Source organism: Motacilla alba, chromosome 1, assembly GCF_015832195.1.
Source record: "Motacilla alba alba isolate MOTALB_02 chromosome 1, Motacilla_alba_V1.0_pri, whole genome shotgun sequence".
In the NCBI taxonomy this organism is placed as follows: domain Eukaryota; kingdom Metazoa; phylum Chordata; class Aves; order Passeriformes; family Motacillidae; genus Motacilla; species Motacilla alba.
The window spans coordinates 110,448,009-110,467,698 of record NC_052016.1 but is presented as its reverse complement, the minus strand read 5'-3'; the positions used below and the strand labels follow the sequence as shown (position 1 = coordinate 110,467,698).

General features: G+C 39.5%; 1 protein-coding gene across 1 annotated transcript in view; it reads right to left on the bottom strand.

The window, feature by feature from the left end:
• Positions 1-19,690, bottom strand: part of PHEX (phosphate regulating endopeptidase homolog X-linked) — a 101,125-nt gene that overhangs the window by 56,882 nt on the left and 24,553 nt on the right. The window contains exons 6-11 of the mRNA XM_038129578.1: positions 16,902-16,970; positions 16,207-16,323; positions 13,113-13,196; positions 12,660-12,805; positions 6,359-6,452; positions 1,385-1,513 (exon numbers count right to left, since the gene is read on the bottom strand). Coding sequence (XP_037985506.1) covers positions 1,385-1,513; positions 6,359-6,452; positions 12,660-12,805; positions 13,113-13,196; positions 16,207-16,323; positions 16,902-16,970 — 639 coding nt within the window. The remainder of the gene's footprint in view (positions 1-1,384; positions 1,514-6,358; positions 6,453-12,659; positions 12,806-13,112; positions 13,197-16,206; positions 16,324-16,901; positions 16,971-19,690) is intronic.

Sequence of the window (19,690 nt, the reverse complement as noted above, 5' to 3'; positions counted from 1 at the left end):
ATTTTAAGACTGAATGTTGTGACCTACACTATGAATTTTATATGCATTTCTCACTATGGGTGCTACTGCAAATTCAGACTTGATGATTTTCCAAAGCTTTGGTCTGAAAGGAATGTGCATACTTAGAAACATTCTAATTAACTTGCATTTCAAGAGAAACTCTGCTCTATCTGCTTCTCATAATTTTTCCTCACATATGCAAATATGAAAAAGTGTCCATCCCCTCCATAAAGTGTACATTTCTTATACTCCTACTCTTCCCACTTATCTGTGCAGGATAACATATTGCATATGCCTGGCATATTTTTGCCACAAAATGGCCAAATAGCACATTACAAACAGGATCAAGAAAAAGGAGATTGAAAAACTGGATGTCAGAGAGGAAACTCCAGTTGAAGGCAAGTATGAAAAGAAATGCAGAACCTGAGAGGGAAAGAGATGACAGAGATTTGGACAAGTCAAATAAGCATGTGCCTTCTAAAATGGAATTCTTCCCTGAGAAAGCAGTCCAAGCAGATAAAGTCAAAGGGGCAAACTCAGGCTACTGAGCTTTCACAGAGCTGTTGCTTCCAGCACAGGGTGCCATCTCATGTTTCCTAAATGATTGTGCCTCTCCTGCATGGAGAGCTAAGTTCAATGACTAAATGAGTCAATTTAAATCTGATTACTGCTGAAAAATCAATGGCTGGAAAAGCAGATATTGGAAAACTTTATAAGAAAAACATGAACTGAAAATAAGTCATAAATTATTGTGAAGTATAATTAATTATTTGAATATTGACTATTTTAGAACGAGGATGAACATCTCTCTAGACTCAAATGTATGGAAGAATATTTCCTTCCACTGTCCAGCAGAATAGATTTGAATCCCAGATATAAACTCTCACTATGTGACTCTCAGCTTCCCTTAGTTTGGGCCAGATATCAGCCACATGTTTCTTGCTCAGATTACACAGACTGCTACTCTGTAGCAGTCACAAAGAGCAATCCTAAAGCAGTTTTTTGATTAGTCAGTAAAAACTTTACCATATTACATTATATTAGCAATACCAAATCATTTCTCATCAACACCCCTCACTCTGTTCCTGCACAGCCTGGCTGTCACTATTTACATAAATTAACAGTGCTCAACCTGGTTTTGAACTGGCTGCTTGTTTGTCTGAAGGACTGCAGATGGAAAGAAGGGGCAGTGCCCAGATGGGCAGAAGGTTAACACTTCTTCAAATTCATTCCATTTTCTCCTAGTGTTTTGGGGGTCTAAAATCCAATGAAAACATTTTCAAGAATCTTATGTCTTATTAAACTTTGTTCTAACATCAGAGGCAATTTCTGAGGATGAAACCACTAACTGAAAATTTCCAGACAGAGACTGCAGAGGACTCACCATCTCTTTCTTGTCTTCTTGAAAATGGGCTTTCACAAACATCTTACCCACAACGTAGGGGAGGGCATTTTCTACAAGGTCCACACATTTATCCCACTGAGGCAGCAAAGTTGTAGTCCCATGGATCACCTGTTGACAGGAGCAAGTATTAGGCCATAACATCATACTGTTCATGAAGAATCCACACGGGGTATAGGCCAAAGCATATTTGTCAAGAAGCCACCAAAAGGAAACAATAATGATACTCTACAGTTATTTCTATTTTCATCCAATGCTATGACAAATATTTTGAATGCTACAAGATACCTGTAAGATTTTAAACTTCAGAACAGCACAATGGTAGCAGTGACTTAGAGTGACTAAGCTTTGAGAATTAGTGCTTACTTTGGGCTAATCTTGGTATTCTTTCTGTGTGAGAGGCAATTTCCTCTAGAAAAACCTTGCTGTGAGGTATCTCCTGAAAATGTTTGCCTCTCCTCTGACAGGGTGAGAAGCCTAGGAAGATTGTCCTCATGAAAATTGGGTTAGTCTTTATGAAACAGCTCCAGCAGAGCCCTCCATTGCCATGAACTAATGACATCTAACACAGATAGGTACATGTTCACACCTTCTTGTCATTTACCTGTCCAACTTCTTTTACAGCAGTTTGTGTAAAATGGCAAAATTGCTTTCAGTTCCTATCCCAAATGGAGCATTTTCAGGAGAAAAGAGGTTTAGATCATCAAGAACACTGCATATGTTTGTCTCCCCCCAAAAAAAATTTAAAAATCTATGTTGCAGTAGAAAAATGTTAGTAGAACAACGTGCATGTTTTACTAAGGGAATGGTATTAAATCCATACTTTCAGGCTCTGATGATGTCACCATAAATGAGCTTCAAAAGAAACAGTCAAAAACGGTCAACACAACAAGGAACAAAGCAAAACAGAACTCAAGAGCTTTTGCTGCCTTGGTTTCTGTTTCTCACAGCAAGAGCGTTATTGCTGTGGGTGCTTACCTAGCTAACATGACATTGCTTGTCAAGCTGTAGTTTGTGTAAATACATCCTGCACACAAGATAGAAGATGAGCTCATGTGAACAATAAACAGTGCTGATTTAGGAAACCTTTGTTATTGTCAATGTTCAAAGTGTTCCCTTTCCACTTAAGGAACTTAAGCTTTTCCACAGAGAACCAGCACAATTCTAGTCCAGCAGTCAACACTTGACAGCTGTGTAAAGGCAGAGTATAGTCAGCATCAAACCAGATCAGGTGGGATAGAGATTTTGGCCTCTCACAGATTAGAAAAGCCTCTTAAGCACCAATTTTGCAGTTTCTTAGCTCTTTCTTTTTCCCATTATTCTCCTCCTTTGAGCACAAGATTAAATGTCCAGCAAAATTAAGGGTCTGGATTTGTCTTTTTCCAATAGGAAAATATTTCATTGGAAAATTCCAGAGCAGCTTAACCCTCAGCTATTGAAGGTGAGATATTTTGGTAGTTCAAAAATTGATTTTCCCTATCATATTGTCTGTAATTAAGCATAATCAATGACTCACACATAAATACACCAGTGAATTGCATTTCCAAGTGCTTTTTATTAGTACTGTATATGCAGTAATAGATTTTCGATGGCAAAGAGTACATTGCTTCTAAAAAGAACCCCTATTAGTCAAACCAATACACAATAAGGTGATACCTTTTCTAAAAAAAGCCAAATTTGACAATCAACTCATTTTCCAAATTCTTCAACCTTTATACATAACACAATAAAACACTCAAAAAAAGATAAGAACAAAAGAGAAGAAAATTTCTCTCTGGGGTCAGAGTAAACCTGCAATGGAGCTTTTTCCTGATGCAGGGATAAGAAGGGAGTTATGGTATTAGTCATCAGAGCTTGAAATTCCTTCCAAAAGCTGGGAGTATGCATCAGCCACAGAAATAGTCAGGAGACAGAGCTGGCTTTTAGACTGTGACATACTATTATTACAACATAATAATTATCCTTATTTTGAGGGAGGCTTGACTGTAAGGAGGACATAAAGGCAGCACAGGCTGTGAGACCAATAAAAATAGAGCTGAGAGGAATAGATTATCTCTCACAGCTGGTTTATTGATATTTATGTCACAACAGCCAACAGGAACTCCCTCAAATGGTCCTCCTAATATTAATGTACCACTCTAAAACACAGTACTTCAGGTAGTAACAGTGGCTATAAATAGCAGGTTTCAAGCCCTCCCAGTCAATTCAGAGCTTCACGACACAATTAACCAACCTCTTCCCCAGGTGCCACTGCACATTTACAAGGTCTCAAAGTGCCACTGCAGAGGAGCTGCTGATAGTTGCTGGTGTGGTACTCAAAGCACTTTCTCTAGAGTCAGCAGGTTTGTTCTATTTCTAAACCTGAAGTCTTTTTAAAGTCTCATCATGTATTTTTCATTCTCCTCACAAAGATTTTAAGGCCCTGGTGCCAAGATTTCTACACACAAGGTATAAAGGCTACCAATAGAAAATGAGAAACTGGTGGAAAAAATAGTCTGCTTATGATAGTTGAGGCTGACTGAATTAATGTATATGCAATGAATGTATAAAATACATCCTTTCCTTTAAGGGTCACTGATTTATCTCATGGTCATATCTTTTTAGTAGTAATTCAATGTTTTATTCACTTACCTGGCAAGGGGTTGGTGGGTCCTTTTTATGATCCTAAAGTGCCTCTATTTCTCCATCCTCTGACTAGACAAATCTATTCATCAATAGACTAGTCCAATGCCTTGGACTCCATTCCTCATGTCCTTTCTATTGACCTGTGAAGTCTTCACCCATGTAGTGTAGTATTGTTTAACCTATTCAACAGTGACTTGCAGGAAGGGGCAGAGGCCTCCTCAGCGAGCTCACTGAAGACACAGAGCTGGGAGGAGTGGCCGATACCCCCCAGAGCTGGGCAGCCCTTCAGAAGAGCCTTGACAGGCTGGAGAGATGGGCAGAGCATGGTCTGAAATTCAGAGGAGGCAAATGCAGGGCCCTGCTCTGGGGAAGGACAAGCCCAGGCGCCGGCACAGGCTGGGGGTGACCTGCTGGAAAGCAGCTCTGCAGAGAAGGGCCTGGGGGTCCCGGTGGACAAGGAGCTGCCCATGAGCCAGCAGTGCCCTGGGGCCAGGAGGGCCAAGGGGATCCGGGGTGCATTAGGAACAGCATTGCCAGCGGGTCAGGGAGGTGATCCTGCCCCTCCACCTGCCCCAGTGAGATGAGTGTATCTGGAGGGCTGTGTCCAGTTCTGGGCTCCTCAGGACAAGACAGACAGAGATTTCCTGGAGCAGATCCAGTGAAGGGAAACAAGGATGAAGAGACTGGAACATCTCTCTTATGAGGAAAGTCTGAGGGAGCTGGGCCTGTTCAGCCTTGAGAAGAGACAACTGAGAGGGAAGCCCTTCACTGTCTAAAAGTATCTGCAGGGCAGGTGCCAAGAGGATGGAGCCTTTTGGAGGCTCTTTTCTGTGATGCTGAGCAATAGGACCAGAGGCAGAAACTGATGCACAGGAAGCTCCACCTGAACATGAGGAAGAACTTCTTTCCTCTGCAGGGAACAAGCCCTGGCACAGATTGCCCAGAGAGGGTGTGGAATCTCCTTCACTGGAGATGTTCAAGAACCCTCTGGGCAGAGTCCTGTGCCCTGTGCTCTGGGATCACCCTGCTTGAGCAGGGAGGGAGGTTGGACCAGGTGACCCCACTGTAGTCCCTTCCAATCTGACCCATTCTGTAATTCTATGACAGCCTTTATGAGATTATTAATAAGCACTGAATCAATTTGAATTGGATTTCTCCCTAAGCTTCTACATCCCAGAGATGTGACAGCAGCCAGTTACCATATTAAAATGCACAGTTCCCAAAGCTTAATGTTTCCTTTCAGGATTTTTTCTGCCATTATATAATTCAATGTAACTCAGTATTATGCTGCAGACTGGCTGATAGCCAGCATCAAACTATTTTACCTGACTAGCAAGAAATGTCCCAGGAGGGGACACCTACAAACTTTTCATTGTGGTTCTGACAGCCAGTTTCTTATATTTTACATGAAGAAAATAGCATCTTTAACAAGACTATTTTGAATATGATCCCAGAAGTACAAGAGGCTGCCTTTCCTGTGTAGCTTCCATCAAGCTATTGGAGTTTATTTTTAGGTGTGTGATCGACTCAGAACTATTCCAGTATTCCTCAAAGCAAAACAGTATAGGTTCTTTAATTAGTCACCTGCATGCCTCACCAGGGAGGACAGAACACCCACACCTCCTGCACCATGCCAGACTCCTGTTGTCAGCCAATTTTCATAATGGCAAATAAAGTTCACCATCCAAAGTAGCTTAGACACAAGACAAAGTACCATTCAGTTTCAGTTTCATCCTTGGTTTACTTAAGGAGCCCTCACACTGCCCACACAATTACCAAGGTGGCTTTCTGTTCAGGGTTCACTGAATCAAATGTATGTGTTTTACACAGATGCCCATATTACTGAACATATAATTAGTTCCGCTCTCACAGCTTGCAGCAGTTTTCTGGTTCTTCTGCAACCCCAAGCTGGAAGGCACCTGGTCATCTTCTCTGTGGAAATGGCTGGGTATCCTTGTGCTTGAGCTCATGTAATTCAAAAAGTATAGATTTTGGTCAAAAGGGTTTGGCCTGAATGGCACAGCCCACATAACCTAATTCAAGTTTCTGCAAAAGAAGACTAAGTTTTTTTAAAGGGGAGGTTTCAAAACATCTTTAACATCATCTAAAAGACTTTTTTTGTTTTAGTGTCATATAAATGTCTTAGTGTCAAACACAAAAATATGTATAGCAATTGTTTTAGAGGGTGTCTTCAAAAATAAAAAAAAGTTTATTCAAGAAATTCATCCAGCATGGCAAACATTTTGTGTTTTGCAAAGGTATAAGCAACTATAAGGGAAACCAACAGTGTCAGCACTAGGACCCTTGTAAATGCTATTAAGCATAACTTACCCGAGAAAATTCCAGCCACCGATACTGAAAGCGTCTACTGAGGTTAAATAACCTTGAATAAACCATCCTCCATACCAGGTAGTTGGCAAGAGTCCTGTTAAATCAGGCATATTTTTATCAGACACGTAAACACGTATGATGTACCAAAAAGCACTCACAGGAATAGCTCCACAAGCATTTTACCCCGATGGTGGAAACTTCACCTTAAAAATTAATGAGTGATGGCCTATTTGATAAATCCCAATTACGTAGAAGAACCTGTATGATCACAGCTATTTAATATATAATTGCCCCATTATAACCATCTTCTAGGGATTATTTATAAAAGGTCCATCACCTAGTATGTCATTTTTAGGTAATGTTTTTTTCTCAAAAGGCAGCTCACATTTTCCTTAGAAGTGGCAAGAACTATTTTACAATAATAGTTGCATCAAAGTTCTATCCAGAGATTAACTGGTTTTTCTTTTGTAGATCAAAGTGAATGTTATCTCCCCTCATTAGTAGGGCACATAAATGGTAACAGAATAGATAAAAGTCCATCCCATATACATGCTCATTATCTCCTATTTGTATCTTTCGTTGGAAGTTATCAACATGCTTTGAAACTTCTACTATTCACAAAGTTATTAAAGTATTACCATTCCTATTTTGTCAGCTGGATAATTCAAATACCAAAAAAGAGAAGTATCAGTAACAAAAAACCTTATAAGAATTGAGGCTGAGAGATCAAGGAAGAGCTTGTTTAAAATTCCCAGGAGATCTGGCATCCATGCCCCTTTTCTAAAACTTTGGGCCCATGACTGGAGGATTTATCCAGCCTAGATTGATATCTCTCCATGTTCAGCAGGGGCTGTATGAGCAAAAGGTTCATTCTGAAATCCACAATTCAACCTCCGTCTCAAAACAAGTCCAACAATAGCCTACACTTACTATTCTCACCTTCTTTTATACATGATATGTTTTTCAAGGATAGTCATTGCTTCAAAGCCAGGATATTCAAATGTTATTTGTTCCCCACTGGGATATACATAACATTTTTGACAGGCCATAGACTTCTCTGTAGATAGGAAAATGGTTTCTATGCAACTGAGGGTGCTGTTATGGGTTGTCCCAACAACTCCCCCACCTCTAAAAATCCCATTTCTGCAATCTCCCACTGCCATAGGTGTGGGGCAATGCAGCTGTTGCTGCAGTGTCACTCCATTAGCTTCATTCAGAGACACATCCAAGCAGCTCCCTCCTCTGAATCATAACAGCTTGGGAACACACTTTTGTGCATGCTGTCTTGACAGCAGCATTTGCTTGAGACATAACTTCGGTTTTGCCTCTAACCAAGCTCCAGTCCACCCACACAAAGCCTTCAGCTCAGGATGTGTTGTTGCATCTCTCACAGTAGGTATATTCCCTCTTTTAGTACACAGATATATTCTACAGTGCACCTAAATGCCCATAGTAATTGTAAAACATATCTGAAAAAGATGTTTTAGCATGCAACATGTACATTTATAAGATAGTACAAGTTGCAAAAGCCAACCTAGTTAGCTCTGTTTAGATAATCACACCATTTTATGATAATGTTTAGGATCATTAAAAATTCATTTCGACTTAAGAAAAGCCAAAAAGTTCAGATTTTTCCCTTAACAAGTTTCTGACAATGTTGAATTTTCTCACTCAATGACAAGTGAAGCACCCTAAAAGCACTCAGCTCTCATTGTTTTGGTAAATGACTCAAACTCCAGAAACCTCACAACAATCTGCCTCAGATATTTCAGCAGAGCTGAAGAATACCCAGCTGTAGCAACTTCTGCAGCATTTATACAAATCTCACCTATTAAAAGGTTAAAGATTTGTTTCCAATCAAAAGCCTTAGGTAAAATCCTTAGCTAAATAAATCACTATCACACACTGATTATGTATTACAATTTGGTACTTACTCACAAAACCAAAATCAATTCTGTCTTCTGTGTACTTGTTTTCACACAGCAATGTTTGTCCTGACATTTGAGTTGGGGAACCTCTCTCAAATTGGTAGTGAATGAAAGACTGAAATTCATAAAGGCTGGGTCTCAAAAGGTGACTTATTGAAAGCCAGCAGTATCAACAAGAATTCAGAAATGTTTGTGTCAGGTATAAGTAATGAAGGCAGATGACAGTTGCAGGAAATACAATTAATTAGGGATTGTTTTAATTTGGGAAGGAAAAGGCTGACACACACTAAAACCAAGCTGTCTGATGAGACAGTAATAATTCCAGATGGTAACCACAACAGAATCCACAATGCATTAAACAACAGGGAGGTTCCCCTTGAACGCTTATGAATCAGGGGTGGGAAACAGGTGGAAAGGTCGAGGGGGTTTGTTGTCATGTGTTTGAAGCCCAGCGTGCTTTAGTTTGTTTTTCAAAACAAAATAAAATGGTAATTTAACTGAATTTGTTTACCTATTTGGGGAATGATTATTTTAGATTTTGGGCTAACTATGCAAACTTCAAATCATTTTATTATCTTCAGTTGGCTTAAAAACTGACACTTTTTGCTGATAAAGTTACTACAGTGCAGATCTTGGGGTGATTTTCATCCTAGTTTCACAAATAAGTTCACTGAGGCTCAGAGAAGTTAATCTCTACACATCGAGCAAAATCCAGTACACAAATAAAACATAAAAATCCTCTCTGCTCTTTCAATGAGACCAGACTATTTGCTGTTGTAACCTTTCAGAAGAGTACACTCTATTTTAACTTCCTGGTAAATGCCTGTTGCAGAAAGTGTAGGCTCACTTTTAACCAGTATGACCCTTATTGTGACACACACTCCCAAAGGAAGTGGTAGAGAGATTGTTTGCTGGGACAGTTAAAATTATACCAGTACTTATGAATATTTACGAAAGCACTTTCTGTCCTGTCTGAGAATAAAGTAGGTTGCTCATGTAAAATTCTGTGAGTTTGCAATATTTTAATCGACAGACATGGTAGCAATTAAAGAGGACAGATTTAATATGAGATAGGTGGAAAAATTAATTGACATTTTAATAAAAAGATCTCTCACAAATTTTAGATCTGTTTGAAAATTCTATTCCGAATTGAGTCACGAATCAAATTATAAGTACTGAAAAACTTTTGCCTCTATTGCTAGAGGCACTAATTCAAGGCAAATTATTGTAACTCCTCTGATTTTTCAGACACAGACTAAGACCAGAAAAGAGATCCAGTGCCTCCCTCCATCTCTGAAGAAAATTCCTCATATGCTATATGAATTAGACTTCGTCTCAATTAATAGTCCCATATTGCAGATATGGGAAGGTAAGGCGAGGGAAAAGGGGCCTGCAAGAAAGCTGGAGGGACATTTTACAAGGACATACAGTGATAGACAAGGGGAACTGGCTTTAGACTGAAAAAGGATAGATTTATCATCTGTTAGGAGGAAATTCTTTAACAAGTTGTCCAGTGAAGCTGTGGATGCCCCATCCCTGAAAGTATTCAACACCAGGCTGCCCTTGCCCTTAAGAGTGGGTCACCACAATGGGGCTCTGAGCAACCCAGCCTAGTTCAAGGTGTCCCTGCCTGTGGCAGGGGTTCTGAAACAAGGTAATCTATAGGGTCCTTTCCAATCCAAACCATTCTATGATTCTATTAAATTAATTATGCATTCTGAGATCTATGGGATGATAAAGCTGCTTCTTTCAACAGCTGCAAAGATCTCCAGAAAGGATGAATTTAGAGTATCCTATTTATGGCTCCCATAAAGCACCAGCACACTGTTAACAGGGGAGGGATATAAGCTCCTAATTAGTGCCACCAGCACAGTTCTATCTCCCCTTCACATGGCACAGCTGTACTGGAGCTCTGCCATGGCTCATTTACATCACAGCTACGTACACACATCTCTCCTTCCTGTAAACCCCATAAAAATGAATTAGGACACCAAAAAGATGAAAGAATCCCTGAAGACCTCTTACAAAGGTGTGACTTACTTCAGCACCTGACATGACTAAGGCTAGCTATCCCCAAGCTGGTAGAAACTCCTGCAGGCCAGTTGCTGAGCTTCTCGGGCAGCTCGCTATGGAGAGCCCAGCTCCTGGGCTGGAGTCACAGCAGTGCCCTGGCCTGGGGACTTCAGACTGACCTCTGGACACTGCTGCACCTATTTCAAGCTCCACACAGTGACTTGATTATATGCAGTTAAGTAAAATTCTGCTAAACTCATGCTACACCACGTCAGTGCGCTCTCTTCTAGTAATAATGCCCCGTGAATGAATTCACAATTCAAGATTGCTCAGCAGGTTCTCTGGGGGAGAAATTTTTAATACAAGGATTTTGAGTCTGTACAACTTTCCACCTCCAACACAAAGTGCTTCTGTAGCCAGACTTAATTTTCACTCCATTCTTTCCTCCACCTGAAACACACTTCATTAAATACTTTACCAGATCACAGGGTAACACACTGGGGCATGAGCCATCTTTTTGTGATATTTTAAACAGTACCCAGGCTAGCAGGGTACTCATTCAGGAAGAGGACACACAAGGCACTGGAATAAAAGTACAATTTAGGGATAGCCTTGTAACTGAAAATAATACAAACTTGGTGAAAGTACCTGCTTTTCCTAATGACATTCCATCTCCTGAAATGATGAGAAGATAATTCCCATTACGAACACTGAAGCAAATCTAAAATTTTGAAATGCTTTTCTAGGAATTTCAGGTCTAGATATTCACAGTAACAAATCAAATTCATGTTGTTTACATTAAAGAAATCTTTAAAATGTCATATGGAGAATGACAAATGAGATTATCTAAAAGAAAATATCCTTGTTAAGCTTTCAGAGTTCACCCCACAGGGAAATGCTGAGATCTCATTGTTAGGAGTTCACATTGAGATGATTTCCTAATTTTCTCAGGCCAGATAGCAAGGTTACCTCTGGAGCAGACTTTGACATTTTAAGTAATGAACATTACCACCTAATAGATAAACATGATCTTGGTTATCAGGCCTGGGCTGTTTGGATACATTTTACACACAAGAATTTGAAGCCTGCTTAGGCTCAGTTTAGCTCTATTTGCCATTTCTAATATTTTATTATGCCAATTTCTTAGGATAAGACTGGGCAGAAAATGCCTAAGCCATTAACAGCTATAAAATATGCAGTATGAATATACTGGAACTGGTTTTGTTCACCCTCTCCCCCTGACCTGTGAGGTCAGAAACCTGGTCTTGAGCTTTGCTAAAGACACGCATTGCAATTATTTCTGGGCATTACTCCAGCCTCCTTCTGCCACGACACACAGGCTGGCCTGAATTCTCTTGAATACTCAGATTTTCCTTGAATAAGAAACTAATGGAAAAAGTCTCCAGGTATTTACCCTGTAGTTACAAAATATATTTGCATCTAAGTGTATTTTTATGCAGGGAATAACTAATTCCCTGTTATCTTGCTAGATATACATTCTCTACACCCACACATTTATACCCACTGATGTGGGTACAAATCTAACTCTGAGTTAGAAAGCAGGGACAGCCCAAATCATTTTTAAAACTTTCTTCAATAGATTAATATTGGCAGGAGTAATGCTACTTATCTGAATCGTTTAAAGAAAGTATATTTGATTATCTGTAGGCAAATCAGTAATTTTTATTTTTCTAATTGTTTGATTTCTGTGCTATTTTTACAGGTACTATGAACCAATGTAAGCATTCCATCCCTAGTGACAGAGAGAGACAATATAAGAAAAATCTTTGTCCTTTTTTTCCTGAAATACATTTGGTTGTGGCCATACTGTGCAAGCAGCACAGATTGCTATTTGGAGACAACATCCTAACAAAATTTATTTTCAAGTTCAGTAACATGCCTCAGAGACCAAATTATCACAGAAATCCCTTAGATGTCATCAGTAAGGATGCTTCAAATGGGATGTCACTTTTTCATTACTGCCCAAAGCTGTCTTGCTTCCCTGTGCAAAGAACATCTACCATGTTTATCTGAGCTACCTGCATTTTACAACTATGTTCTACAGGTGTAAAGGACTTCACAAGATACAAGACCCTGCAAAAGTAAGAGATGCTGAATGCATCTGGAAAGAGCAGCTTTACTGCAACCTGTGTTAACCGTAGAAGAAATGCGTTGAAACTGAAAATTCTCTGGCTGTGCACAAAGTAATATCTAAATCCTCATTCAGACAAAACCAAACAGACTGTTTGCCTAGAGACTTGATTCCAAGAATAGCTGAAACTCATGAAAAAAAAAATAGAAAAAGCCCAGCATTTGATGTCCCCTTACAAGTGTGAGTGAAACCATCATAGGATCCTTACTTTTTCCTTTCATTTTCTAGTATCCTGAATAAATCTTTGAAGTACTGGGGAACACGGACAATCACATTTTCTGAAGGACCTATATCTTTAAGCTCAGGATAGAGTTTGGTGTCAATCACCTTCTTGATGTATCCCAGCCAGTCAAACTGCAATGACAAAGGGAAGGCTGGTTAAAGCAGATTATGGAAGAGAGATGATTTATTAACTAAGTTACACCTTTAAAACTAATGATTTCAATGCTTTACTTATTAAAAACTTAGAAACTATTGCACTTTGTCATTACATATGTTTTCAATCCTCATTAAAGCTGGAACTATGTTTAAAAGAACATACACTGCAAACGAGCACACACATTCCTAATGATACTTCTTTAACATGCTGCTCTGAACACTAAAGACAGTTTTAATTATACAGGTCAGATATAAAAAAAAATTTCAGTTCTCCCCAACGAACCTGTGGAATCATGGCACTAAGCTCCGATATGTTCATTTTATTGTACATCACCTCACTTGTTCGATTTTCATACGGAATCATGATCTGGTGAAGAGAAAAAAAATGCACAAAACCATCAAAACAAGGTTTATCTTGCAGGGACTCTTACGTCATTACCATCCTTCAAAATCCTGGTGCAAAAATATCTCACCACCTGTTTTCCAAGCATTTATGGCATTAACCTCTGTTTCTGAGGATTGCATTTAACTAGAAGAAATGGAACACAGTTCCTTTTACATTTAACTTATTACTGGGAAATTTAATGAGCTGCATGTCTTCTTTGGACTTTAGACTGGTTTAGCTCTGATTATGCTAAGGAAAGACATGTGAATACATAAGAGATAAAAGTACACCTTGAGCATTAATACTTATTCATTCCTTCCTTTTGAGTAGAAGCCAACCTGAGATTTAACAGGTCACATCTAAGATGGGTGCATCTTCATAACTGGAAGTGCATCTCAAGTCTTTGAATGTTTTCTTGCTAGAGCTTTACTCCACCTGGGGGAAGAGCCAGATAAACTCAAGTTTCTCCTCATTTCATCCCATCATCCTGATTTCCATAGCAGGAAACCTGAGTATATAGGCCAGAAATTAATAACGCATTCCCCAGCCAGGCCGCTCATCTGGGTGACAAGAGGAGCCGGAGCTCAAGTTCCTCTGCAACCTCCAAGCCTACAGCAAAAGAAATCCTAAATATGAAGCAAGTCCTTTTATAACTGACGAGAAGGACATGCAGACTCCAAGACACTCCTGTGGTTCATAACAGTAAAACAAACAAAGTACAAGATACAGCTCAAAATTTTCTCAGCCTTCAAGAGAAACAAAAATTCCCAATGGCAATTCCAGCCCTACTGTAAGGTAAATCCCATACAACAGGCTGCATGCTAGGCAGTCTAAAGGACAGAGACTGACACCAGACTAACCAGACAGCTGGCATTTCTCCAATCAAAATTCTCCAGTAAGTGTTTATGGTTTTAGTATTGCTCAAGCCATAGGGGAAAAAAAAACTACTTTATTTTCCCTTTCTGCAAATTTCATTTATCTGAAAAATCTTTAAACACTTCTTGAAGCCATTTACTTCCTTCCTCTCAAAACCTTCCCTCTTGCTCAAACTTAATAAAAAAATCTTCCTTGTACACAACAAGATCTCTCAAAGCATGCCACTCCTTTCTATATCCAAAGTATTCCTGCTGCCTCTTCCTGAGCACAGAAATTCTCCATTACATAAGTTTTCTTGAAAAAAATCCAGAGGAACACTGGATGCAGTAAAACCTCCAGTGACAAACAGGACTACCTCCATCGCAGTAAGATGTTTATATAATCATTATGTTTCTTAGGGTTTATGCAACAATCCATGCCCATTGACTCATGCCTAATATCTGGACAGATGTTAGGAGGATTATTCTTACTAAAAGAACCTGTAAGCAAGCACGTCTTGTTGCATAACGATGTGCATTACTGATGCTGAGGGTTCTTACATGATCCATGTCATCTTACATGATAGCTTCACTTACAGACTTTGTGGATTAATGCTCTGTAAGACACTTGTTAAGGAAAGCTACCAGAACTAAGGATACATCTTCTTATGCCATCACTGGTAAACAGAACAAATACAAACTGTTTTTCAAGTATGCTGGGTCACAAGGAAGTATTTGTGCATTAGTCCATCCATGCTAAGTAACTGAAAATGAATATTTGGCTTGGCTTAGACGTTTAACAAGATTTCATCCTTTTCAGCAGAGAGATGGAAACACTGATTGGCTACTATTGTGGGTGGCACTCACTTCTGTACCAACATACCATTAAGAAGCAACCTGTGGGCTGCAACAGCAGGATCCAGATAAAAGACATCTGCTGCATCACCTGTCCTGAGCAAAAGGCTTCTCTGCTAACAGGAGACCAGCATTTCAGAGGGATGGCTTCTTTCCTTGCCAATATGAAGGAATACCCAGCTCAGCTGGCAGTTCTGCAAACTAGCATCAAGTCTGTACCCTTACTTTTGGTGGTTTCCCAACTACAAAGGGTTGTGACCACTGAGGCCAACCCTTCTCTCTAGTTTTAGTAGAGGTTGAAATGACAATGAACTTGCTGCTCCCATGAGTGGGATTTCCTGTAGTAGCCACACTGAAACAAAGATATAGAGAAGCAAAAATACTCCTTCAACCTGCAACAATCCTGTGCCATAAATTAAACTCCTTGCAAAAATGTCACCAAGTAAATGTCAGAACCAAGTACCAGTTTCAAACATGCATAGCTTTACTAAATTCAGTTGATCCCCTAAATTAAGACATCCACTCTCCCAGATTATTCCATGAAAACACTTCAGGAGCTAAGGGTGATATTGCTGTAATCATCACCTCTCACCACCAGGATCCAATATCCCACCTAAGTCTTGCACTGCTTTTAGACTGTTACACAGACAACCAGCCCAGTCTGCTTCTTAAACAACAGAGGTGTTGTGTATTCTCAACACAGGTGCATGGCAGGAGCTCAGATTCTACACAGCTTCAAAATTATAGAATCACTTAGGCTGGAAAAGACATGTAAGGTCTTGAGTTATATTTTTCCAGCTGCCCAGTGGGTGCCAGTGAATTGGTGCAGATGCAGTTCAGCTGGGATATTTATTGATCTCATCGCCTTTCTGGAAGGAGAAGCCCTAATTCCTATGGGACCATCCTCAGGAACTTCCACAGTTTCTAACACATCAACAGCCCCTGTATCTCTGTTGCCATATGGATCTCCATCCCCTACCTCCACTGAGATGGCAGACCAAAGGATTTTGCTCATACACCATCCCTTAAACATTGCCATGCCACCGCCAGGCTTGCCTCTGGTCAGCCTGGCTGACATTACAATTTAAAACACCAAGGGTATTTGGCTAAGGTTTTTCCCCTGAGAATAAAATTTACAGTTTAACAACTAACTAAGGGAGAAATATTATTCATCTTTTCTTCATCAGGATCTGCTCCTTTCCTTCTGCTTCTAAAATCCCTTTGCTAACGCTGTTGCTATAATGGCTTTTTGTTTTGAGAAAGGATTATATTGGATTACCAACCTCTGCTATTTTAACTTCCAGTTTTAGAACCGATTTCATATCAGATTCAGCTCGGGAGGCATTTGCACCCAGAAGCACTGCTGTATCAACCATGAACTGCAAAAAGGCATCTCGGTACTGTAAAGAAAGAGAAAGACTGAAATGACAACAGGATTTGCTCTTGAGCAGAGTTGCAGCAGCAGACCAGAAATGCCCAGCTGTATGAAGGGGTAGATTACTCTCATGCCTTAGGAACCAAGGTTGTGCTTTTCTTACCTTGAATGCCAAGCAAGTTAAAAAGGAGAAATAACACTGTAAAAATACCGTGCATGACATAGTGGTTCAGAGAGTACAAGTCTCTGCTGTGGTTCAGAGAGTACAAGTCTCAGGAAATGCAAATGACAGTTCTGGATTAGACTGACAACTTTCAGCTCTTACAAATTGATTAGACAATGTATGAAAGTGTACACCAGTATTTTAGGCCAACTTATGCAGTAGCCACCATGGGACAGAAGTACTCGTATACAAGTGCAAGCTTCATTTAGGAAACTTTGCAAGAGTATTTGATAGAAGTGTGTTTTCTGCTAGATACCCTGCAAAACACAAATCCAAACAAAGCTCAACCCTTTCTCCGTTTGGAGCTCAACAAAACAAAACCAACAATGAAAAAAATGAGGGGGAAATGGTGGCTCTATTATCCAGCTGACAATACTTACAGATTTGGCTTCTGTGGTATTTTCTAGGTAATCCTCTCGAGATGCCAGAGAGAGGCTTGCTTGATCAAGCTGTTAAAAACAACACAAAGTAACATTTAACAGCTAAATTAATCAGATTCAAAGACTAACTGACAAGCAGCTTTGGAACAGTTCATGTTTTTCTGACAACTACAGTAGTTGTGTACAAATACCCAACATATAAAACACTCTGCCAGTCTGAGTTGGACAGGATTCCAAAACAGGAAAATGCTGTGCTGTGCTGACAGGTAATTATTGTTATCACATTATACTGTGATCTGGGGAGCCTCAGAAGACCCCTGCAACAGCCAAGTCACCTAAAGAAAAGAATCACAGGTGTGATTTAGGTGTTTAAAACAGCTACATCAATGAGTAGGAAATGCAAAAGGACTGGATCTTCAGGATCAAACCACTGGTTCTGATGACCATGTGTCCATCCTGTGCCTATTTCAGGGCTACAGGAGTCAGCTTGGGACCACACCAGTCTAGTGTACGCACCAATTGCCCCTGAGGAGCTGGAGCATGAGACCTGCTGTCTATTTGGGAGGCATCATCAGGTTTTTGTGACTGAAACTGAGGTTAGACTTTCGAGCTTCAACCTAGACCAGCACTGGGGGCTGTACTCAGTATTTTGAACAGATGAACTGAAACTGAAGTGGCTACCAGCCAAGATTGCATGCACAGGATATTGTTATGTCCCCAGTACTTTAGCTAAAGGTGTCTTGTAGTCCATCTGGCCTTCACTTACCTTTTCCATCTAAACATGGATCAGATTTTCTGGTCCACATTCACCCTAATATTGGAATTAGGCCTGAAAGTTTGAGATTTGCATTTAGTGTCTTGAGTGGAACATCTACATGGGAATATTTACATGGGAATATTTGCATACTGTTTCATTTGAAGCATAGGAATTTTCCTAACCAGGAAAAACTCACTAAGCAGCACATATTTTATAATTAATTACTGGGAACTGAGATTTCCCAGAACTTTTCAATGTGATCAAGTTAGGTCAGGGTATGGAAGCCAAAGCTGAAAACTTCCATCAACCAGCTTCCAAACTTTGAATAAGATACTGATTGGAGCAGAAACAACTTCTTAGATGTTCTAAACATTTTTGGTTTGATGCTGTGATTGTTTTTAAAAGATAAGTCTAGTGACAATAGACTGTATTTATTCACACAATTCATTTAAGTCTTATTTAAGCTAAATATTTTAGGTTAAGTGATTTATATTTCACATTTTCTACATGTAAAAAATAAATACAACTTAGAATTTAGAGTGAATTAATAACAGTAATCTTTTCCTCTACAAAACAAACCATCCTCAGAAAGGAGTAATTGTGATGCTCAGGGCAATCCTCATTCTTTGAAAAACAGCATCACTTTCTTTTCTCAGCACAATGATGCAAAAAGAATATACTCTTAGGCTTTTTGTACATGTGTCTTTGCAATAGTTAACTTCAGACTATTTGGGGAATTCAATTATGTGACTGTTACATTAAATGCTCATTCAAATTCCCTGGCCTTAAGACTTAGATTTGACAGCACATTAAACCAAGAAAGCACAAATATGAGAAATAAACAAAAAATGTTAACCAACAGCTTCAGCACTCATGAAAAAAAAAAAAAAAAAAGAAAGAAAAAATATCATCTTGAATGCTGAACAAAGTTTTATTTGGAGTTTCCACTTCTTTTATGACCCATTGATGATTTTGCAATGCTGAACAAAAAGAATTTTGCAATAAAGCCATTTTCAAGCCAACTGAAATACTGTGTGGTATAGCTACACCCCAGTTACTTACTGTTAAAACATGGACAAAGCAGAGCACTGGCTGATGCATTCTGCAGATCAAAGTCCTAATCAAATTAACATCAGAACACCCTACAGAATAATATGTCATTCATAGCATGTAGTGCTTCAGTTAGAAATTTAATTCCTAGGTGCCCCTAAGCGTTTCCAAGAGACCAGCAGTGAGGGTGTCCCTGCCCAGCCATTTGCTGACAGGTGACTTGAACTGAAATATTATGACAGGAGACACTCGGATAAACACCTCCCTGATTCTACAGCTTCAGTTCTTTTGAGTGAGTCTCCAGCTGAAGAAAACCTGACAGGATCTCAACTGCATTGTAGGAGAATGACACCTTTAATACAGCAAACTGTTGATCTGCTGTTGATTATCCTGGAGAACGTCCTAGAGATGAGGAAAAGCTACCCTTTAACTTTATGCCAGTTAAATGCCTCAGTCAAAATACATAATGAAGAACTGACTTAGGACTGACATCCACTCCAGTACCACCACAGTCCCTAAATACAATGTATTCTTGGCCACATTCCTACAGCTGGCCAAGATGCTAGCAAAATAAGGATCTCAGATCCTTTTTTTTGCTGTGATGAATGCCATCATAATTTTTTTATTTGTTCCTTCTCTCTTGCTTCCATGAATTATTTTCTTGTAGCCATGGAGGGAAGGTCTGCTCTGGCTTCTCATCTGAAGTTCTTAAACAGCAATGCATTTGGCCCAGGCACTCAGTCTTGCCACACTTACACAATTTTATCTGGAGTTTTGTCAGACTACAGGGAGGCAATATTTATTGAGTCTTTTTCTTACTAAACTGTTATTTAATGCCATGCACTGTTAACAGTTTGGTAATGTTTTGGTCTAAAAGCAATTTCAGGAAAATTTCAAATGGTCTAAAAGCAATTTCAGGTCTAAAAGCAATTTCAGGTCTAACAGCAATTTCAGGAAAAATGTGAATTCTATTTCACATTTA